This window comes from Mugil cephalus, chromosome 2, assembly GCF_022458985.1.
Source record: "Mugil cephalus isolate CIBA_MC_2020 chromosome 2, CIBA_Mcephalus_1.1, whole genome shotgun sequence".
NCBI classification, from domain to species: Eukaryota; Metazoa; Chordata; class Actinopteri; order Mugiliformes; family Mugilidae; genus Mugil; species Mugil cephalus.
This window is the reverse complement of record NC_061771.1, coordinates 23,854,398-23,879,264: the sequence shown is the minus strand read 5'-3', so window position 1 is coordinate 23,879,264 and position 24,867 is coordinate 23,854,398. Positions and strand designations below refer to the sequence as shown.

Sequence of the window (24,867 nt, the reverse complement as noted above, 5' to 3'; positions counted from 1 at the left end):
ACCACAGATCATCACTAGAGAGGCGCGCTAATGGGAGGGCTGTCACAGTTAAGAGCCACACATAAAGAAATTTACACCACAACGGCATTTATTGGGATTGTGACGAATTCAAGCTGCCAGCAGAAACATCTGTATTGTAAATGTGATTTACATCGATCTATGTGTTGGGCTTTTATGAGGAAGAAAAAAGAAAAAAACAACAGAAGCAAGTGTTAAATCACATGTTGACTTTAATGTATAAAAAAGACCAATAACAGGATATTACAGCAGGGGATAATGTACGTATATTATTTAGTAAAAGACGAACATCGGTAGAAAAAGAGAGGATGAGCAGCTGTGCTGTTCCCCACCAACTGTCGTCTTTATTACACCTCTTCATCATCTGAATTCATGGTACAAAAAAAAAAAAACAATAGCACACAGTAACACATGGCACTGAATATTTAGTAGGAACTGTATGATACACAGTATAATGGCAATAAGGCTGCATACAGATTTTATATTTATTCATATGTACATAATATATACATAATGTAGTTTGATTTGGAATGTCTTTTTTTTATTTACTTATTTATATATTTATTTTTAGCTCTGCCTGAAATCACACTTCATTACATGGAGTTGGCACACTTCTTCTTCTTCTTCTTCTTCTTCTTCAATTTTATTTATATAGCGCCGATAACAATACAAATTGTCTCAAGACGCCTCACAATAACCGGCCTGCAACCTCCAGAGCAAGCTCCTCTGTGATATAAAGAGAATAAGGAGTGGGAAGGTTTTAAGGTGGAGAAAATAGAATAATGCAGCAGCGGCAGCAGCGTGTCAGGCTCAAATAAACATCAGCTCGACCGCAGTGAACCGAGAGGCCGCCCGTCCCTGTTTTTATCTGATATCACGCCGGCACATTTTTGGGCAGCTTTTCAGTTTCCACTGGCTCCCGGGGCGCTTGGCTTTCAGCTGTGTGATTAAGTGCGTCTTTGTTACACGTGTGTGCGATATGTCCGCGTGTTGTTTGTACAGAGCATCCTGGGGGCTACATTAGCTCCAGATCTGTCAGTTCAGACAGGATGCCTGCTTTGCCTCTCGCTGTCAGGGAGGTTTTCCTCCCTGCTTTTCCTCTTTAAGGCTACACATAAACACAAACGTTTGTACGGCTTTTTCTTTCTGTTAGGACACTCACTGACATAACACATAGGCCCTTAATCTAACCTCAGCTGTCTCAGTTTAGTGCCAGACCACAGCCACTACCCTAATCTACCCTAACATTAATAGAGAATGTGAGTATTGTCCCAAACGACCGTGACTCTGCGTTCTTGAAGCCTCTTGTCATGTAAGTTTACTCAAAGTATGAACACATGAGTTCATTTCACACGATTCACCTTCCCCTTCCGTCTGACACTTTGTCTACAGCAGCATCGGATCCAATAACGCTTTGAACTCCACATCAAACAACGTTATTAAATTCACGGTCTCATTATTGTACGTTCTGTTGTTAATTTTTGTCTGAGTATCCAGCTCTGCTCTGAAACTAGGGTGCGTGTATGTGTGCGCACGCACGCGCCTGTGTGTGTGTGCGATGATGAAAAGGGAAAATGGGAATGAAGAGAAAGCAGCAGGGAATAAAAGACGTAGAGAGTGGAAGGAGGAGGAGATGGTGGAGGTGGATGGTGGTGGTGGTGGTGGAGGGGGGGGATTCTCATTTGAGATAAAAATATACTCCTTGCAATCTCTGAACACCCAACATGTGTACACACACACACACACACACAATGACGCGGCATCTATAGTGGAGGAAAATAAGGTAGCAGAGAGACAGAAAAGCTCGACTGACCGCGAAACCAGGCTGGTAAACGGGCGACCTTGTGCTCCGGAGGAAATTGGAAACAAAATTTCCCTGCAGGGATCAACAAAGGGCCACAGTGTCAGCATTAATATTATTACCATTACTCTGGTTTGTAAACCTACAAACGCAGCTTAATGAATCTCAATTATGGAGAAAAGCAGAAGAAAAAAAACAGATGAAAAAAAAAAACAAAAAAAAACAAGTTGCATAATCTTCCGGTGCCGCTTGTTAAAAAGCCACAATACGTTTGCATACCGCGGTATGCAGAAGCCTCAGATGTGAGCTGATGTAACGAGGAAGACGCACGCACAGACATATTAGAACGTGATGTGGTTTTCACTGCAAAACAATGAAGCGCTTCACAAAAAAACATGTTCGTGAGGCTGTGCCGATTATGTCAAAAGTCTTTCTTTTGTGTGTCGGCGGTGGAGAGCTTTCCAGCTGCAGCGTAAAAAAAATAATGGGCAACGTATTAAAATAGCATCGGTACAATGCTATCAGATCAGGTATGAAGTGATGAGGCAGCCTTGGCAATTTCCGTTTGTCACCTTTTCGTCAGCAGAAACAGAAGCTAAGCAGCCGTGTGGGTTTATGTGTGAGAGTGAGTGTGTGTGAGTGTGTGTGTGCCACCTTGTCTACGGGAACAAAATACCTGCGAGACAGCTGTGCCGTCATGCTCAGATAAACGCCGCAAGCTCCATCGCTGCTAATTGGGCAGTTCTTGAAACCGACACCAGACGTGTGCCTTAACCATCTTCCTTAAAATCACGGTGATTAGGGAGCACGGAGGAGAGGGACTTTGCTGAAGAGCAAAACCTGAAGTGTGTCCAGAAACCGGTCCTTTGTTTCCTGCTGTAGGTAGACGAGTCACTTGGCGTCCCTTCAATGTCATGGAGGAGGGTCTCTCAGCTGCGTCGTGCACAGTCCATCCATTAAAATGTTTACAGTTTCACAGTCTGACGGCCACAACGCACGCACCTGCCCTGCCCAGACACAGAGGAGCTACCTGGAGAGACGACAACACAGCACACAGTCACAGCTGAACAATAACAGGGGCCGACATATGTTCATACATTCATCTGCATTAACTTATAAAGTGCTTTATTTGTCATGATACATCACTGTACAACACAATGACATGGTTGAATGGTGGGATATAATATAATTTATAAATATATACTATAATGATAAGAGTCCATTCCCCAGTCAGGGGCGGGGTAATGCAGGGTGAGCACAGCAAGAGGAGTGACAGATGTTAATGGAGATCAGCCGCATTAGTTTGAATCATTGGCTTGTAATAGCACCTAAATTGCGAATTTAATTAAAAAAGGTGAAGAGCTGTTGTGCGATTGACTGAACCAACACAGATATGAGGTCTCGCTGTATTTACTGATACATTTCACCAGGTTTTTGCCACGATGCCTATGGGATAAACTGTACCTGTCAAAGGTTTAGACTCATTTCAGAGGTTTTTCTCTTTGTTTTTATCAAAAAAATAATAATAGTGCACAAAGCTATATCCAAATAGTAAAACACGGTTACTTTGAAGAATTTTAGTTTACTACTATATCGATTTGTGTTTCTTAGTAGTTTTGATGTCGTCACTATTACTCTTCAATGTGGGAAATACTAAAAATAAAGACTAAAAACTGAATGAGAAGTGGTGTCGAAACAATCGAGTGATACTGCAAATAAAGTGGTGACAACTGAATTAAATATTCAAATTATTACGAGGCTTATGAGCTTCAGACCAGAAACTGGACTTATATTGTCATGGTAACCAGAAATAAAACAAGTAGAAGCAACAGTTTTGGAAAATGTTCATCATGTGACTTGATTTAAAGCTTGGGTTTGCTTTGTGCCTTCATGCGATTTTACTGTTGTGAGGTCACATAAAGAAAGTAAACTTTGAAGAGAACTGATTATTGATAATGTAAAGTAAGCTTTGTGTTGACTGTCCAGTCAGGATGTACCGATCATGATCTTTCAACATCATGTATCAACTGATTCAAGTCCTGATGAGATCTTAAATAATCAAAATGTGCTACTCTGAAGTCCAGTGGTGCAAAAGTCCAATAAATATTGTTGTCAAAGTTAATGTAGCGAGGAGAAGGTAGCTCGTACCTCAGCTCCAGAAAAGTTGTACTTTTCGCCTTGGTTCCAGCAAACGTTTCTAAAACACTTTGTAGTTATTTCAGTGTTCTCAGTGTATTCTGCTTTTCTTTTTTTTTTTGTTAAATAAATAAACTACTACCACTTTGAGTAACATCCACATTGGATAGTTTTCAAACTGCTGTATGAAACAGAAAGGGAGAAGGATGTTTTGACCCTATAAGGACGTGGTTCTGGTTAATAGCTGATCATCGTGAACGCTGATACCGACTGAGACGTCCCCATCGTCCAGTGTGACATCGTTGCTCCTTATATAGAGAGGCTAAGGTCTGACCAGTGAGTGAGATAATAACACAGGACCTTCTAGGCAACACAGACTCACAGTGCTCAGGTGGAGGTGGGGTTATGAATAGCAGCAGGAGGAAGTGACAGCACAGTGTTAATGTAAACACAGCAGCAGGACACAGACGGACTGTCGTTACAAGGCTGCAGTGCACACGCAATAAGCTGTCAGTCAAATTGACAACCTGAACCAGATCACAGGCTTTGTTTGTCTATAGCAAAATGATTAGTTAGTTATTTTTATTCAATTTATAACATTATGAATCTATTATGTAATACCATCTTTACCCAAAAGCTTAAAAAGATCCGGGCTGTGTGTCATTATAAAGTTAAACTTAGTGCCTGTGTTGTCTGTTGTGGAGATATCAAGTCTGACAGATCTGTGCTAACGCGAGTACAGGAAGTGATGCTACTAGCGAAGGACAGACGATACACCCACTAGTTTGTTTGTTTCGCTTTCTGACAACGCATACAGGACACATTTAATGGGCTCTACATGTCCCATCTCATCCCAGTCTGCCCCCACCCCTCCTCCCATCTCCTCCTGTCAGTTAAGTTAGACATTTCCCCATATTCTGTATCCGTCCACCCACACCCTCCTGTTCTCAGCGTGGTGCTTGTCTCTAAAATGGCAGATTTCCAGCAAATTGGGTTGGAAATCCTCCCGGGGTATGAAGAAGACAGGGCGTAAACTGAAGTGTGATAGTGACTCCTACATGCTGACTGATACCGTTCCAACTCAAACAATCCCCTCTACTTCCTACTTGCTGCTGCAGTGGCAAGGACAATATTAGCATGAGGAAAACACACATTTACATAACAACGACAACATGCCAAGATACATGGGAGAGGAGCTGGAGGAAGGTCAGACTGTGTGTTTACACTACAACTCTACTAGTTTTCACTGAAGTACAGCGAAGTACACTGTGTCACTTCACATGTGAGCAGATGTGTGATACGAGACCAGAGTTTAATAGTGTTTGCTGTGTGCGTCCATGTTGAGTACCTGTGTCCACTCATTCGTCTGGGGGTCGTAAGCTTCCACAGTGCTGAGATACACCTGCCCGTCGTACCCGCCCACAGCGTAGAGGCGGTCACCAAGGAGACACACGCCAACGGCATCTCTGCTGATGCTCATGGGGGCTACAGCTGTCCACACATCTGTCTGAGGGTCATACCTGTGCACACGCATGAATAGAATAGAATATAACAGCATAGAATAGAATATAACAGCATAGAATAGAATAGGATAGAACAGCATAGAATAGAATAGAATAGAATAGAATAGAATAGAATAGAATAGAATGCCCTTTATTGTCATTATACAGTGTACAAACAGACTGGAGAGCTTCTCCTTTTCAGTGCAAAAACATAAGTATATACAAAATAGTGCAAAAAAAATATGATTTACAAGAAATTTACAGGAAAAAGTTAATATTAAATAATAATAAAAATATTGAAAATGTACAAAATATAATAATAAACGTTTGCCCCAAAGGGCAATTAGTATATATATATATATATATATATATATACTAATTGCCCTTTGGGGATAAATAAACTTTTTTCTGATTCTGGTTCTGATTCTGATAAAAATATATTTTTATAGTAGCAGTGGAAAAAATGTAAACACATCAGCACAAGGTTAAAAAACAGAATAGACAGAATAGCAGCATCAGTGTAGCTAGAAGTCTGTTACTGCTCATCCTACATTACGATGAAGTATTAAGTTGAAATACTTACATGAGACAGTAAATTAATAATCAGATTTCTATGTTCATGAAGGTCTAACTTGCCTATATATTTAACATTTTGTGAAACACGTGTCTGTGAATCGAAGGTAAAGCTGAAACTAGGAACGATTAGCTTAGCATAAATACTCGAAGCAGAGGAAAATAGGTAGAGTGGCTCTTCAAAATTAGACTACTAACACCTCTAACTATCAATAATCACAATGTTCTTAAATGTTTAATAATTGTTATAATTGAGCACTGACAAGAGAAGTAAATAACATTGACCATCTTCTGACAGTACAATGTTCTGCCTCAAAACTTTTGGATCTTCATTGGCATTTGTGACGCTCCTTGACGGCAGCAATCATCCCCAGCAGGATGCTGAACAACTCTACTCACTAGATCCCAAACTGATCAAGTATCTGTGGGATCATTCACAGAGGCCCCTCCCATCGACCCAAAGCACCCAATAGCAACATCCTGTTAGCAGACACCACAGGTCACCCTCAGAGGACCCAGGTCTGTTCTCTACACAATATTAGGTCATAATGTTATGCCTGATCGGTGTATATCAATATGACTGAAATGTATCGTAATTAACAACAGTCTAATCTAATTTCCTATAGTGTTAAAATGATATGATCTTGTCTTATACACATAAAGGGCCCCTCAGATGCATAAAAAGGGAAGAGATGTTAGGATTTTATATTTAAAACATCTGTAAGTAGAGTGGTCACATCCTCTCAGTCAAATTAAATAAAAAACACCACCTCACAAATGTATAGACTCACCTTTCTACACAGTCACTTAAACGAGACGCTAGAGATGAGGCCGGGGCATCGTGACCCCCGATGGCGTACAGGAAGCCGTGCCATGTGGCCACGCCCACGCCGCCACGCCTCTTAGCCATAGGAGCGCAACCATTCCACCTGTAGGTGAAGAGTGCAACCATTAGAAAGGAAAAAAATAAAAAGAATAATGATAATGAACGAGCAGGCTATACCCGCGTCTTCCTATTTAAGTGAATACATGAATAGAAACTTCTTTCAGCTCTTTCAGGAGACCTTAATGAATGTAGTCGATAAACAGGAGCCGTTTGAATGGAGTCCGTTCTAACATCCTGAGAGGGTTAGCGGTCTCCTTTGATCTGAGGGCGAATAACCTCAAAAAGCGAGGAAGCACTTCGACAAAGGAAACAGGGAGACAGGAAATAAAGCTGGAGACGGCAATTAATTCTTGCCAAACGAAGTCCCTGTTCTCTGACCTGTTGGTGTGGGGGTCGAAACACTCCACTGAGCGCAGACACGATGAGCCGTCACGACCTCCGACTGCATACAGCCTGGGCCAGAAAGAAAACCGTGTTATCCTTCCGGACATATACGCACCCACGCACAAATCGCATTCCTGGACTCTGGAAGTCCCTATTCAATTTAGTGACACTTTAACAGATGGCACAAAGTGTGTGTGTGTGTGTGTGTGTGTGTGTGTGTGTGTGTGTTCTGTAGGTTGTTTTTTTGGAGGGGGCAGAATGAGGTGAGCAAAATCAATCAACCAACCCTCCTGGGGCATCACAAGCCCGGCCAGTCACTCAGTGTGTGTGTGTGTGTGTGTGTGTGTGTGTGTGTGTGTGTGTGTCCTGAAGTTGGGATGGGAAGAAAGAAGTGAAACAGAACCACTCAAGCAAGTAATGAGCTCCATCAGGCAAAGGGCCTGGAGAAAACACAACACATACACACACATGCCACACTCACCTCAGCACACAGTTACACACACAAACACAACACTGCACTGCTGGGCATGGGTAGCTCACATTTGTTGTTTCTGTATTAATTAGCATCTATAACGTATCCTTCTGTAGCATATCTCTGAGGCACTGAATAAAAAAAAAAATAAAAAAAAACATGGGTGCAATATTTTGATTCTATGAACTTCTGATTCTAGGGCAAGTGAAGAGTTTCAAGCCCTGAACTCATCAAATCCGACTGTTAAAGTGTGTGTGTGTGTGTGTGTGGTCTTTCATTTGGTTGTAGGTAATGGTGGTTTTTGTACTTGCTAAGTACTGAGGGAGTGTAAGTGTGAGTTTGCAACCAACAAAGTGAAGTCTTTTTCAGGAAGCGAGGACATTTTGTCCTCACTTGTTTACAAAACTCTTTGAAGGTAAAGAGTCTTTTTTTTTTTAATTGTAGTTTAAGGTTACAATAGGTTTTGGTTAGAGTTAGCGTTAGTCACTTAGTTGAGATGGTTATGTTTAGGATTAGGGATTAGGGAATACATTATGCCAGGAAGTGTCCTCACTAATGTTGGCGACTGACCAATCAGAATCAAGTATTCATGAGCGCCAAGTTCTTACCTTCCTAGTGGATCGTCGGCGATCCGTTATTGAATTACCGTAACTCACAGCGGTTTGTGTTATTGACAAAATTCAAAATGTTGCTGAACACTGGGAGGTTGTGCTTTTGTCTGGAAGATCTACGTGACATCTCAAGGGTATAACTACTTTGTTTTTACCAACAAATTTCTGGTTTTGCACCAAACTCCAGCTTTGTTGTTTGGTGGTGGGGGACCTCCTGTATTAAGCCCCTTTCACGGCTTCGATGTGAACAGTAATGCTGCATCGACCCGGGTTTTTCGCTCTGATGTTGATATATCTGCCTGTTACATTCTGACTCAACGGCCTGACAGACTGTTTCATTGTAGAAGCTTCAGCTCAAAAACAAGTTCTACTCCCGTAAAGACTGATCTCTGAAGGGCAGAGATTTTTATTTATTTTTTTCAATCAAACAAATCAAATGTGTTGCTACACGATCGTTAATGGAAGCTCATAGGTGAACGGGGACTGCGTTTATACACAGCTTGTACAGCGATATCCCACATTTTTTTAATGATCTGTGCAGGACACAGTGATTTATTGTAATATCAGCAGCCTTTTGAAAGAGTGGATTCTTCAGGTCATCAACCAACTGAAAGCGTTAAAAAAATACATCATGCCATTGTTTATCTGCAATGTACACGATGACGTATGAGGGAGGAAAAAACAGGCACGCAGCTCTCACAGCGGGAGGTCCGACCCGGGACTTCTGCCGATGTGAAAGCACCAAAGGCGAGTCGACACGGGTCTGAATATTCAGTGTGAAGATGGTATTAGGTGCAACTCTCTGCTTCACACCAGCTGGCAGGACTTGCTCTGTTAGCTTCACCGTGCAGCGCTGCGTCTCAAAATGTTTCATTAAATACGATGTTCTGTTTTTGAAGCCAGATACTGTTACTCATGAAAAATGGTTAAAATAGCAACGCACAGTAACTTTAATCTGGTTAATGGTTAATAGTAACACATTATATTAGTCCTTACTGAAAAAGTGGTGAGATTACCAGCATCACTGGTCATCATCACCTAATGACACCTTTTTTCCCAGAAAGCACAACTTCCCACACTTTTGAATTTTGTGAATGTTTTAAGTTTTATCTATTGGTGTGTGACGGTAATTCAAATACAGCTAACTTTATTCATATTGTGTGTATGCACACACGCATGTACACAGAGTGTGTGTGTGTGTGTAAACGTTTTTTCATTCGTTTGTCATTACTGTTCGACACACATGGAGGAGGCCATTTCTTACAACAGTTACCCGTATAACTTTAACTCCGTTACATTCATCATCCAAACAAGCAGAGCTTGAACCTCGATATTCTCATAATTCAACAATGACAATTTTTTTTCTCTCTGAAAAAAAATTCAATAAAAACCTCAGAGGATGAGCTGCAAGATAAAAATAGTAAGAAGCCAAATTGTGCCCTAACCATTTGGAGTGAAGTTAGGTGATTTATACGCAGCATATCTGAGTGGACAACGAAACATTATCAACAACAAGAACAAGAACATCATAAGTAAATGCAAGTGCATCTGTTCACGCCAGCTGATGCTGCTAGTGGATTTCTTACTTACTTTCCATTCAGAACAGCCACTCCCACTGTGCTTCTGGGCGTAGCCATGCTGGCAACAAAGCTCCACTGGCGAGCCTGGGGGTCCCACCTGAGTGACGGAGAGTAAACGAGTTCACAGTCCTGTATTAATAGTTAAATACAGAGAACATGCTTTTACATCGCTGCATCTTTCAGCAGCGACATCCTGTTCCACAAACTGTGCCCTGTTATTCTGTACGTTCAACATATTTATATTTATGTAGAGAATACACTGAGTAATTTCAGTAAAGAAAAACATAGAGGAAATAACATAATAACATCCTCTCACCTTTCCACTGTACTGAGGTAGCTCCAGCCATCGTGTCCTCCCACAGCGTACATGGGCCCCTCGAGGACCGCCACACCTGTGATTCACAACCGCGCGCGTGTGTGATTAAATTTCCAAAAACAATATCGACTTGGACAAGCTCATAAAACCACACGCATTTACGACAACAGGTGTTGCGGTTTTTATTGTATGTGCAATCACAACCAGGGAATTCGGCGTGCGGAGAGTTAGCAGCAGCATGTTGACACCCCCATACTCGGGGGATTTATCTGCCAGAACATCTGCGCTGCCAGATGTGTGTGTCTGAATCACCCGCTTTCCTTCACACACACACACACACACACACACACGCACACACACACACACGCACTAATTTCTAAACACGGCGAAGCAGCACCGCTACGCCTTATGAGATTCTGTTGTTGCAATAGTAGGTTTATGCAGTGAAAGTGCAGTGGACTGCACCAGGAGGTAAGTGGAGAGACAACTTTTCAAGATAGGATCGACAAAATACAACAAAAATCTTACAATTAAAAACCCTAACCGCCTCCTTAAAGGCTGTGAGATGCAAAACATCACTGATAAAAGCTGCCTGTAGCTGGTGTCGCATGCATGTCTGCTCACCCAGGCCGTGTCTGTGTGTGGACATGGGGGGCATGACGCTCCAGGTTTTGCTGTGCGGGTTGTAGCACTCCACAGTGTTGAGGGTCTTGAGTCCGTCTCGGCCTCCGACCACATAGAGGCGACCGTCAAGGACGGCTACACCAAACTGTAGTCTCCGCCCACTCATGGTGGCGACCTGCCTCCACGTGTCCCGACGCAGGCAGTACTGCTCGATGCTCGTCGCACCTGGGAAAAAACACAAAAAAAAGTTATTCATAGTGAATGTGAACCTCTATTAACGCACACTGCTGGAACTATCTGTCTAAATATGATAAAAAAAAAAAACATGCATATATGCCTTCTTGTTATCACAAGTAGAGCTCCCCCTGGTGGTTGGCTGCAGTATAGGTCATAAGCTCCGCCTCCTCCTCGTTAGGGGACGGGAGTTGGGCCGAAATAAAATACTATGATAAACGTCAAATCTTTTTTTTTCCCCAATGATGATTTCTGTCATTTTAGGTAGTTAATATAAAGTTGAGGCAACATTTCTGCAAAAACATTCGTTTAAGTTATTTGACACTATAGAAACACAAAGTGATGTAATGGCGACCAACAGTTGCCATGCCAACCGCTGCTTAACCCTCTGGGGTCCAGAGCATAATTAAAAAAAACTTTTGGTTTTATCTTTATATTTCATCCTACAAACTGTTTACATTGCCTTGTTTGATATAATTTCTTTTAGCACAATCTCACCTGTGTGATTTCACAATTATTTTTTCATTTTGACAAACTGTATTAACACTTTGGACCTAAAACCACACTAAAACCATAAAATCCCAGTAGGAAAAAGTTCGATTTTTCACCCCAGAGGGTTAAAGCGGTCCTGAACTTATTTTAAAAATAAGTAAAAAATAAATAAATAAATAAACAAACGTATTTTGAAATGTTGGATGTATAATCCAACATTTCCTAGGAGGATTGAGAGGAATGCGCAGCATTAAACAAAAACGAGTAAGCTTAAGGAGTGTGTGGTGGGGTCATTGATATCATGGCTCCGTGTGGCTCCAGTACTGAGAAGACTACGGCTGCAGAGTCACAAGACGGCGCTGGACGTATCCCTGAGAAAATATAATCAGTTTGGCTGATTTAAGGAAGTGGGGACACGCCAGCCATATTTATACAGTCTATGGTGCACACTGATCTGCCTGATTTGATTTGATTATAATCAGCCGATATTTTTAATTGGGTTTCTTGGATTATTTATTCATATCTTGTACTGCACTAGTCATTTTTGTCTTTATATCTAATTTGTGCCATTTTACACTTCCATGAATGTGTTATATTAAGTGATATTTATGCAGTATTAAACCACAGCAAAGACAAAATGCCAATACTTTAAAATTTTTAAGCACTTATGAAGGTTACGATTTTTAGTTTATGAAACCATTTTCATCCCTTTTAGTGGCCATGAGTTGAACTCCAACATCACGTGTGTTGGTTTGTGCATTTTACCTTTTGTAGCATCCATGCCCCCGACTGCAAACATGGCCCCTACGGTGGCCTTGCGGGGTCTGGTGCGCGGACTCTGCAGCAAGGGCCGGCGCTGGGGCAGGAGGTGATACTTCATCCCCTCCATCAGGAGCCGCTGACACTCGACACTGTCACGGAGGAGAGGGTTGGACTCCAGGTCTGCCAAGAACTACACACACACACACACACACACATAAAGACGCACAGGTTCAATGCGGCGGCTGCTGATGAAACACACGCATGTTGGTGTAGACCCATGTCAGTACGATGTCATCACTGATTGTGGAGGTTTCTCTCTCATTGATCCAGAGATTAGATTAGATCAGCCCAACAACCATTAGAGCGTCTCTCACATACACACACACACTGATCATGACACACTAGAGGAGTAATCTGTCCTCAGCATCTCATCAGCTTTCTAGTCCATACCCTCTAACCTCATCCATGTTCGCCGGCGTGGCTCACACACACACACACACGCATACACAAACAGCCAGGGGCGGCAGCATGAAGCCCTTCAATCCACCCGTCTGTTCCTTAAAATACATCCAGAGGAAATCACCGCTTGTAAGAGGCAGGCTGCTGAGAAGCAAGTTTTCCCTGAAGCCAAGAATTACATGATTTACATTTAGATAGGTGTCTGTTTGTGTGTGTGTGTGTGTGTACGTGCGAGTGTGTGGTAACAGATGGAAAGCAGCAAAGGTTCCAGAGGAGTCGGGAAGTCATTTTAAGTTTCCAGACTTTGCGCCTTTCCGTCCGCCGGCTCAAGTTAAGCTTCAATCACATAGAGCATGTAAATTAGAGGATATGATTTAAAGCAGATATGCAATCATTCTTGTTTTCCTCTGTGTTCTTTTCAAAAAATTCCCACCACAACAACAACAATAAAAAAAAAAAAGATTAGCCGGCGCCATAATTACATAGAGAGTGTAGAGCATGCATGGTAAATGTATAAGCAGCTTACACACACGTGAAACGCACTTCTATCGAACACAATCGCTGAGGAGAAAATTACAGTGAAACCTATTTGCGCGAGGACAGATGTGGGGAGAAATAATCATGTTTGTCCTCTACAGTGGTATTTATTTATTTACCCATCGTGTGGAGGATGAGATAAGACTGAATCCTGCGGGCGCCTCACCTACTCCTTCTGTCCTCTCTTTAGCTCACAGTGGTGGGCAGAGAGGAAGCCGTGGTTCAGCTCACACTTGGAGGAGACAGCATGGGCCACACACACATAGAGATACAAATCTCACAGCTACGCACAATGGTCTTGCTTAATGGTGCTCTCGTTATAATATTGGAAGAATCAGCCACAACATTAAAACCACTGACAGGAGACGTTAGTAACGTGTGGCAATGTCAATGTTCTGCTGGGAAACGTTTGGACCTGGCGTTTGTGTAGATGTTACTAGGACATGTACCACCCACCTATGGACCAGACCAGACACCCCCACCTCATATAGCAATGACAGCAGGATGCAGCCTGACACGGACACACACACACACACACACACACACACACACACACACACACACACACACAAAACAGTTTAGGAACAACTACAAAAAACATGAAAAACAGTGCAAAGTGTTGACTTGGCCTCCAAATTAACTAGATCTCAAACTGACCAAGTATCTGTGGAGGTTTCTCTCTCCATTGACACCCTACGCCTCAGAAGGAACGTGTCCTTTCTCTGACGAGTCCCAAATGTTTTGGAGACCTACACAATATTAGAAAGGTGGTCATAATGTTATGCACCTGCCCGCTTAATCTTTCACTTTTTTTATGAAAACTCTTCCTCAAAAAACAACAGTCATTGATTTGTATTTGTGTTGCATAGAGCTGAGATTAATCAATGATCAGCTGGTCATATCATTCATTAGAGCCGTTATAAATCCCCTGTGTTGAGGGGTCTTAGGGGGGTGGGGTTGGTGCAACAACAACAATGGACAACTGGGCAATTACATACATTTTAGGCCATTAATGAAAACATCTAAATAGACAGAGGTCGGTCGATGTCATAATACATGAGACCTTCTTCAAGAAATATATACATATATATATATAAATGATGTGTGTTGCTATCCCGGTGTTTAAAGGCATTTCTTTCATGACCTTTAACGTTTCAACCTGCTCTCCTGCTCGGATTAAAACCTTGAACTTTGAACAGTGGCATAGCAGCTGGAACACAGCGGTGCACACTGTCAGGCCACAGATGCTCTTCTGAGAAGATTACACCAAATGTGTGTGTGTGCCTGTGTTTGTGTGTGCGTCTGTGTTTGTGCGACAGTGGTAATGAGGAGCCGGGATTAAAGGTATTAATCTGTGGAATTGAGATCCACTTGATGAGTAATCGCTCGGCGGCCTAGATAGGGAGCTGACTAATTGGCTGATGACTATTGATCGTCGGTCTGTGTGAGGTTTATATGTTGGTTTATTGGCATTTCACAGCTGATGAGGTTGCAGGGTGTTAATGCATTTATCAGTTCAGCATGGTGTTGGAAGGGGGAGGGGGTGGGGGGGCCGTCACGCGTGATGCAGAGCTGAAGGTAGAATCAACCCTCAGCTCTGCTCCGCTGCCATTCTGCCGCTTCACCTCTCTGCCATCCATCTTCTACCCTGATTACATCTTACAGCTACTTGTGATTTCAGCTGACCGGGGCAAAGCCATATATCTGAGGCGTTCATACACTATGCCGCGCAAGTACAAAAAAAAACGGGGGGAGGGTGTAGATGCAGGCTAGACGAGAGCAGAGAGGAGCACAAAGGGTGTTTGTATTCTGCCATCTCCTCGTGTAAAGGGTGGTTAGTAACAGAAGAGGGAGCCGAGGAGAGCAGATAATTTGGCTGAAGTTGAGAAAGATATCACGTTTAATTAAGGCTTTAAGTGTGCGTGCGTGCGTGTACAGTCGAAGCTGGAGGCGGTAAATGAGGTTCTGCATAGAATATAAACCTCTCAGCGTTACATTACCAGTCAGAGCGAACGAAACAGAACGCGGAGCTATGAACATCAAAACACTGATACGCACACGGGCGCATTCAAAACAAACTCACACATACCTGATAGGGTAATGACTCTCGTTTACGGTACGTAAAATCGATAACATCCCTGTAATTGTCTGAAGAGGAAAGGGAGAAGGACTGAGAAACAAAGAGACAAATATGGCCATGGAGAACAATCAGCAGGATATAGACGAACACACGCTCTTGTCTTGAAAGTGATGTGAGGACGTGAGCAGCTTTGAAAGCTCCAACAAGACGTGTTTGTTGGCTCGGACACGGTCAAAGACACAGATAAAGTATCAAATAATACGCATGACAACAAATGCAATTAAGATTTTTTCCCTCCGGGCAATGAACAGATTCATTTTTATCCATTCGACTATCTTCAGAGAGTTGGGAGATAACGATAAATAAATAAAACTGAAGACAAGACATAATGATAATATAATGATAATGATGGCAGATAAAAGCCTCCTCTGTGTTATTGTTATGGTTTTATTGTACTTATCAGCCTACGGCCAAATGATGCATCAGATCTTCATCTGCATGAACACTAACCATGCAAGTGGATCAGGAATCAGCCATGACAGAGCTAAGCCACATTAAAACAGATGCTTTCAGGTGAAATTCAGAAATTCAGCGTATCAGATTCATTCAGTCACGGAGAGAGATGCCAGCTCACTTTTCAGCGTCACAGCAAATTTAATCCACTTGTTACTTTACTTTGTACCAGAGACGTGAAATGAATATCTAACGAGAAAAATCTTGTGTCCAACTTTTTTGTTAATATATATATTTTTTCACAGCTCTCACCTGTGGCTGCAGCAGAGGAAGTCTGACGTGAGCCAGCAGCAGAGGTAGGTGGCGCTGCCGAGTGGCGGCATCGTGACGGACCCAGGTTAGCAGCGAGGTCACCACGGTTTCCTCGTCCGGCACGTTGACGTCGTCGGACGTGAGAAGCCTTTCCATCTCCTCCACCGGGAGTAAGAGGAACTCCTGCCCTCCGACCACCTCCAGAAAGTGTTCCTGGTGCGCGGCGAGAAGGAGGTTAGAGCACGACTGAGTGACGGACGAAGTGGTCGAGGAGAGAAAGCAACAGCTTTGAAAGAGTGAGAAAAGGATGAATAATGTATTGGTGGGGGAGAGGAAACGGATTAAGGGTTGGAAAGAAAGAAAAAAGGAGGAGAGGAAAGGCTGGAAAGAAAAGTTGGTCGCTCATTTGTCTGCAAAATGCTCCAAAGAGATTCAGTTAACCATCTCAAAATGCAATCTTCCCCAGTGTTATATTTTACTATTTGTGTATTTTTAGGGACAGCATTATCTGGGGGGAATTTGGAAAAGGGGGGTGAAGAATATGGAAATGTGACCTGATTCCCACCAAAAATAAACCGAAAAAAAATGTAAACAATGTAGCCTCTACCAAGTCAGTTTGTATAGCTGTTACACAAAGACTAATAATCCTCTAAGCTGTGTGTGTGTGTGTGAGTGAATTACAGACACAGACGGTCGTGCCCAAATAAAGCCACCTTTATGACATAATTACCTCAGATAACACTAATCCCCTCAGACTGAAACAGAGAGTGTGAAAGGGAGGAACAGTGCTACCGACGGTGGAAAAATGTGACGTGTAAAGACAGGACAGAACAAGAAAAGAAAAAAAAAAAGAATCATCAAGCCGATAAAGGAGCTATTTCGCCGTCACCATAGCAACGGTGTCCTGAAAAACAGGCATTGTGGCGATAATGGTGTGTGGAGCTGTGAACGAGGAGCCAATTTGTGACCAAGAACATGATCAAGGCTGGAAATTGATTGAAATCCTGAAAAATGGGGGAGGGAGCTGCATACAGGAAAATAATTGGTGGTAAAGGGGAAGGTGAAAGAAACGTAATTGCCCGCCAACATTACGTATAATCTACCCGAGTTCGTGCCGTCATTTTCCGATTTTTAATTTTTCCCCAAACAGTCAGAGACGGAGGGGGGAATAATATGAAGAGGCTGTGCACACACACCATGGTGTAAGAGTGAGCGGCCCTCTGCAGGTCGTGGCAGCCCTGAGCGTCAGCGTAGGAGCGGATGCCCAGACAGTTGGAGGGATGGAGCTGCTTCATGAGGAAGGAGCAGCAGGCCTGGACCACCGACGACAACTGCAGCAGGCAGGAGGCCGACAACAGGGACTCGATGGTGTCCTCCCTCAACTCAAGACGGCCTGTACAACGAGAAGGGACCAGCAAATACGGAAGATGACACAAAAACACTGTCTTCAACGTGTCATTTAAGAGACTTTGAGGTTAAAATCGTGAAATCACAAACGTCCATTAACTTTTAATACAAAGCAATAATGAAATGTTTATCGTAGAAATGTTTTTATGGGACAAACACACCACAGGGAAGTTAAAGAACTAATGGCGACATTGATGTTGCTTCACGCTGCCTCTGTCTGGACCGAGAAGATGAGCAGTCAGCCACAACATTAAAACCACTGACAGGAGATGTAAATAAGATTGACCACCTTGTGTCAATTCAACGTTCTGTTGGGAAACTTTTGAACCTGGTGTGAGTGTGTCAGACACGGCAGCAACCATCCCCAACAGGATGCAGCCTGACACAGACACACACACTTAAATGGTTCAGGAACAACTAAAAAAAAAAAAAAAAGGGCCTCCAAATTCACTTGATCCCAACCTGAACAAGTATCTGTGGGATGCACTGGAACAAGCCTGATCCACAGAGACCCCCTCACCTCAACTCAACTCAAAGCAAAGGCCCACGCTAAACAGGACAGGACACACTCAGAAGACCCATGTCCATTCTCTGATGAGTCACAACTGTTTTGGAGACCTACACAATATAAGGAAGGTGGTCATAATGTTATGACTGATCGGTATCGCAACAATGTGATAGAAAGGAGGCCTTCTTACTGTATTCATAACTGAAAAGAGGAAACCAGAAGAGCCACTATCAGCTGGGAGGTCAGGAAGCTGGTCTATTCATAATAGATGACCATATTATATAGAACATGTGTGTGTATTTAAGATAAGATAAAGATGTAAATCTTCACAAATTAATCCTAAATATATCATGTTTAATAATAATAATAATAAAAAAAAAAACAGGTTGTCACCGTAGTCTTTAGAAAACATTAGGCCAGAGTAAATAGTAATAAAGAAATGTGTCTTATTTCATTGGCATTTGGACACAGAGTAACATCGCTGTGTATTTAAATAATGACGTGAGCAGGGTATAAGGCTGTGTGTGTATACCTGTGTACGCATATTGCACTAGGACCCACAACGCATCAGGGTCCACTCCTTCCATCTTCACCTCGTCCTGCTTGGCCTCCCGCACATCACTGGTGAACATGGCCGCGAAGTAGTCCGACACGGACGAGAGGACCAGCCTGTGAAAGGACAGGGCGTCAGGCGTCAGTCAGAGAAGACGGACAGCTGTAATGGAGGACCAGACCACTTTAACCTCGCTGACAGGATGAGCCCGGATAGAAAGGGAGAAGAAGAAGCAGAAGAGCAGGCGGGGAACGGGAAACTTAAGAGAGGACGAACGTCTTATAAATAGGTAACAAAACAAATTCACGAGTCACATTAACGATATAAGAATCCTTCAAAGTAAAAGCTTGTGTGAAGGTAGATCAGTCTCTTTTTGTCATCAGAATAAAGCCAAATAAGAGAGATTCATGTTGACTTTACACATGGACACTTTGAACTTCCTTCTCCAGTGATTTAATCTGACAGACTCAAGTTTGTATAAACTAATTTTACATACAAGTCACGTTTGTAGGCTGGACCTAATGACATTTAAACTTTCACTACTGAAAAAAAGAAGTCTAAATTAAATGTCATATTAACATAAAGGCTTTTGAAGGACAAAGTAAGACATGCAAGGAGATATAGAGGTACCAACCAACAAAAATTTTCTGAAACCAATACATTAATAAGAATAAGAAAACTCACTTTAGATTAAAATCATGTTTATCCCAGATGTGACCACCAATCTGTATATTTTTGAATAGTTATTAAAGCTAGATGAGACCTATTCAAACTAAATCGGTGCAAAGGCCTGAGGCACATTCACATCGTTCCACATTAACAGCGAGGAGAGTTAGACGTTAAACATTTAAGTGACAAGTTTTAAATACCTCATATGAAACAAGGCTTATTATTTCTGACTCCGATGCAACATTAGATGACCTGTACATCTGTGAAATCTAAAAAAATAGGTTGATGCCTGAATACTCATTTCTCTCGACACACTTCAAAGACTTTTGCTGCAAATCTGAAGCAAGTGTTTGTCTTAACTAGGGCTACAACTATAGATTAATCCGCCGGCAAATCGTTTCTGTAAAATCCCAGAAATGTGAGAAAACTTGGTACGACCTGAAGTAAAGTATTCAGATGCCCTTCACTGGACCTATTCATCCACGTCGGCTCAAATAGTCACACAAAAAACTCGCCCACCAGGAAATGTTTGGCATTTTAGGTTAAAAATTAGTGAAATTGTTGGTAAAATAACTCTGGATTAATTATCTCTGGCAGCACCAGACGTAGCGTTCTCTGAAAAGTCACACATTTTACACAAGATTAATAAGACAAGGTCACTGCTGCACCATTATTTCAGTCATACTGTTTTTGCCCTTATTTATGCCTGACTTTCCCCTTTAAATAAATGTTCTTTAGAACTCAGCAGAACTCATTTATTTAATTGGCAAAATGCTTTTTACTTGGAAATACTACACACAGTTCATAGAAAATGTCGACTTAAAAATATAAAAGGTCCAACCAAACCCAGCCAGATCACGTTCTTTCGTGCACATTAAAAGACCGGAAATTTGAGCCTTCAGGGAGATGGTTTAGTTTGCATTTGTCAATCACGTCAAACGAGCTCATGCACAAGAGAGTAAAATAGGCAGAGGTTGATACGCTCAATATAAGTCACAGGTCGGATGTAATTTCAAGACGGAGCATGAATCTCAGCAACAGACCCTGGATAAGAAACTAAAATCTCGTGTTGGATTTCAGGAGAAATTGAGAAAATAATCTTCATATTGATTTATGATAAAAAAAAAAAAAATCGTCATGTTTCACAGGTTTCCACAAATCAAAATGACTTTGTGTTTCTGCTCTGCCCCCCCTTTTTTTTTTTTTTTTTTTGTTTGCCTTTGCAGTTGTGCGTGTCAAACTTGAACATATGTGTATGTCTGCACGGCTCTTGTGTATCTGTGTGTAACCTCATTACTGAGTGTGACACTGGGACCTTGACAGATAGCCCGGAGCAGAGAGGAGCTGCAGATGTGTGTGTCGTGCAGACAAAGATGTCAAAATTCACTATAGTCAGCAGGAAGTAGTTTTTTGTGTGTGTGTGTGTGTGTGTGTGTGTGTGTGTGTGTGTGTGTTTTTTTCCCAGTATTCCAGTCAGGTATCTCAGTCTTATCTGACTGGTACACACACTTAATTTTTCATGTGGGTCTCCGTCTGACTTGCTGTGTGAGATACAAGCTATATATATACACATATATATATAAAGCCCTGGGTTATTTACACACAAACACAAATTCGCTGTGGTGAAGACATGACAGACGGAGTGTCACACAGTAATGGAAAGAGCAGAGTGCAGACAAAATGCCAGCGCGAGGAGTGCAGGAAACAGACGAGATGGACTCAGGAAAGGAAAAGGCAGGAGCTGGAAACCGAACACCGTGTCTGTTTGCGTTTGAGTGTGGATGTGCTGCTTGCTACAGATACAGTAATGGAAAAACAGAGGAGGAAACGGTATGTGGGTCGTGAGAGAGACCAATTTAAACCTCCTTACTTTTCTCTGCAAACACTAAAATATAGATGTAGAGGAAAACACAACCCGCTAGCCATGATGATAGCGCATCTACTTGGGTGGAAACTTCTCAAACTGCCCGTCGGTGCATCAAACTAACCATTTTGGCCCAGGCTGAAATATCCTCTTGGTTCTACCGTCGGTAAAATTTTGTACAGATTAGGAACAATTCTCGATGTAATATCACAATATTCACTACAGCAAGCACGGTCTAATACGCACAGTGAATTGTGCAATCAGCCAACCGCATCGCCGTCTGGAAGCGGGACGTCTGAGCAGGTAACACCTGCATCCAAACAGCAACGGTCCCCCGTTGATGCCTTCCATCATACATACTTCACTGGTTCAGAGAGGCGCTAAAAATAACAATGCTGTTTCACCGGGTGGAGCATTCGTCACCGTGTGAAAACGCCCCGATCTGCATCAGAAAATACACTTTCAGACATTTTTCTGCACCAAGGGAATTCCCTAAACCGATAACAAAACATGCAGATGTATCGAAAATGATCCGGAAACAGCCCAGAGTCTTTGTCTCACTACAGATCAACAAAGAGTTACCAAACAGTGACGATTCCCTTCTGTAAATGTCGGATTAAATGAGCAGCACAGTTCTCCAGACTCAGCCCTTTTATTAAAGCCAAGAAAAGAGAGTCAATCAATGCTGTGTCCCGCCTCCTGGGGACTTTTTATTCACAAAAGCCCCACAGTCCACCATCTTTTGACCGGCAAGATGTTCACGATCCTCGGTGGATTTCTCCTAAAGACCTCACAGCTTCACATTAATGTTTTAGAGTGAAACGTCTCGATTATTTTACCTTCAATTTCATGTGACCCTCAAGATTAACAGGAGCAATTCTGACTCCTCAATTTTTCATCTACTGCTACGAAATGCTACATCGCATTGTGAGTCGGAACTCATCCGCCGGTCCAGGAAGCAGCATCATCTGCCGCTGTTTAACAGAGGTGCCGAGGTTAACCACACATTTTTAAAACCAACAAGTTAAGTCTTCATCCTGAAAGTGTATTCTCTTGTAAAGCTAACCTTATAAAACCTCTATTGACTCCCAGGACTCTCCTACGGGGACTTCCAGCGCCATCTCACACAGTTGGTAATCAGAGAGACTTACCGCACCGGCACGGCTGCAGATTCTGTCCTGTTGCACTAATAAGAGACAATAACCCCAGTCTGCATGCTCGCTGACATACAATGATGTAAACAGAGGTGATAATGCATTTCCTAAAATCAGTTAAGGAAACGCTTAGAGGGTGCAGAGTGCATCTGTGCAGATGCAGGTATAAAAATAGACTTGCAAGCTAGTACATTTGTATGCACTACTGCCCCACAGACAAAAGACTACAGTTTTACTGTACTCTTTTTTTTTTTTCTCTCATGCACACGCAGAGACTGAGTTTTGCTCAAAGTGCACCGTTTGCAACAAACTCCGGAAGAAACACGCAGCTATATACAGCACAAGTGGCCTATTCAGCACGTACATTTGTTTGTTTTTCGCGTAAGACGGAGAGACGGGGAGGGAAGCAGCGTGTACGTTTTTGTTCCCAGAAAAGCACTTTTATCCTACACATACAATAAATCCATCGGCAACAAAACAGCCATTTTCAAACAAAGACGTCTTACTCCTACCCCCCTTTGCTGGCACACACACACACACACAATCGTCAAGTGCACGCAACACAACTTCAGACGTTGACACACTCTTTCACATACGCCATTAGGGCTCCTGTACAGAGGGGTCTTTTGTTTGTCCCTGTGTGTGCCTGCAGGACTAAATCAAATGAGGCAGAAGAGGAAGGCAGTGTGAGAGAAAAGGAGGCTTTCTTCTGGTGGAGGAGGACCACTTTTTCCGTTTCATCCTTGTGCAGATGGACCCTGCTGGTACACCAGTGGCCACATGCCCAGAGCAGCAACGGAGCGGTGTAGCGGGGGCTGTGAAGAGGATGGCAGGCACATGTGTGTGTGTGTGTGTGTGTGTGTAGTGACTGATGTATGATTCAGACTGACTATGCTACATATGATGCAGAGATACCACTAAAATAAAAAAAACAACTGCTTATGAGTGTGACTGGAACGTTGTTCCCAGAGAGAAGCCTGTGTGAGCTGTATGTGTCATCATGTTTGTGTCCCCGTGTGCTGGCACATCTTGAGGTGTTGCGGTGCATGTGTCAACACACATAGCTTCTGCATGTGTGCAATGGTAGAACAGATATTTTTATCATCAAATAATTTTGATGAAAGACCAAACTGCACCTGACGCTCCCCTGAGTCTGGATAAAAAAATCTGCACGAAGAATAAAGCCAACAGCCATTTAGCGCATAGGTTCTGTCCCCATGTGAAAGGGAATGACTGTTCATACGAGCAGGTGACAGTCATCTGTTTTAGTCATTCAAAAAAGGAGAACCGAAAGAGCAAGAACACAGCTGTGAGGATGGGAAGCTAGAAATAAATACGTATGGACATATAAAGGTTGTCTCTCCTGAATAGGGATGGGCATTGAGAACCAACTGGTGCAATTCATCGATATCATCAGCCTACATCTTAACTTCAAGCTAGGGCGGCAACACCCTTCACCAACATGGAGAAGAACTCGTCGACAACTAGGGACGGGCATTGATTGTGTTTTTCCTGTTATATATAGTATGTATGGTGTTGAGTGCCTGTACAACCTCTGCTGCTGCAACTGAGAAATTTCCCAGTTTGGGATTAATAAAGCATGCATGCATGGATGTATGCATCCGGTTCCAACTTGTTCACTTCAGCGATATCATTAGCCTTCATGCTTTTTGATTCCCCTTATTGATACTTTTCGTGCCAAATCTTAATAATGAACCTAAAAGTTGTGTTTGCCAACAACCATAAAACGAAAGAAGGAGAATCTTTAGGTCGAAGTACGTCATTCACATCACGACAAGGAAGACTTGATGTCAGAGAGGCTGAAACGGTCCATAGTGTGGCTTCACTTCCTTGAAAGGGACTTTGACAGCATAACGTGCAATTTTTGCAGCACTGTAATTTCAAGCAACACCACCAACAAGCTGAAGCACTTGTCGACGAGTGCCATGTGTTTGTCAGTCTCCAGTCAACGAGGATCCAGTGGCTAATTTCCCATTTGTTTTCTTACACAAGTTTTACATCTTGTTTAGGAACTCAATAAACTTGCTTTTGTTTACACGAAACCACGAACGCCTACTTTTTCTAGACCAAAAAGTCACGGGAGGAATTGATAAGCAGAATCGATAAATAATCGGATTGATAAGCAGAATCCACGATGGCATCGGTATCAATAAAATCCCATTGATGCTCATTCTTACTGACGACGTGTGGCATTAAACACCAAGAGTGCAGCTATCGCCAAGTCTCAGCAGAGCAGTGCTAGTGAAGATCCAGTGACTAATTTCCTGTTGTTGTTGTTTACTTACACAAGTCCTTATCTCTACCTCTTACGTGGTTTAGAAACTCAATAAAATGCTGTTCACACGAAAACCACGAACACCTACGTGTTCTAAACAAAAAATTCACAAAGGAAGCAGATAAAGAATTGGTTTGATAAGCAGAATCGATAACGACATCAGCACCAATGAAATCTTATCGAT

The 24,867-nt window shown here is 42.5% G+C and overlaps 1 protein-coding gene across 1 annotated transcript in view; it reads right to left on the bottom strand.

The window, feature by feature from the left end:
- Window positions 1-212: 212 nt before the first annotated feature.
- Window positions 213-24,867, bottom strand: part of klhl5 (kelch-like family member 5) — a 59,340-nt gene continuing 34,685 nt past the window's right edge. Inside the window, 11 exon segments of the mRNA XM_047577355.1 lie at window positions 213-2,849; window positions 5,304-5,475; window positions 6,822-6,959; window positions 7,295-7,369; window positions 9,974-10,060; window positions 10,280-10,355; window positions 10,904-11,128; window positions 12,395-12,581; window positions 16,233-16,445; window positions 17,429-17,625; window positions 18,680-18,816. Of these exon segments, the coding sequence (XP_047433311.1) occupies window positions 2,793-2,849; window positions 5,304-5,475; window positions 6,822-6,959; window positions 7,295-7,369; window positions 9,974-10,060; window positions 10,280-10,355; window positions 10,904-11,128; window positions 12,395-12,581; window positions 16,233-16,445; window positions 17,429-17,625; window positions 18,680-18,816 (1,564 nt within the window). The 3' untranslated portion in view covers window positions 213-2,792.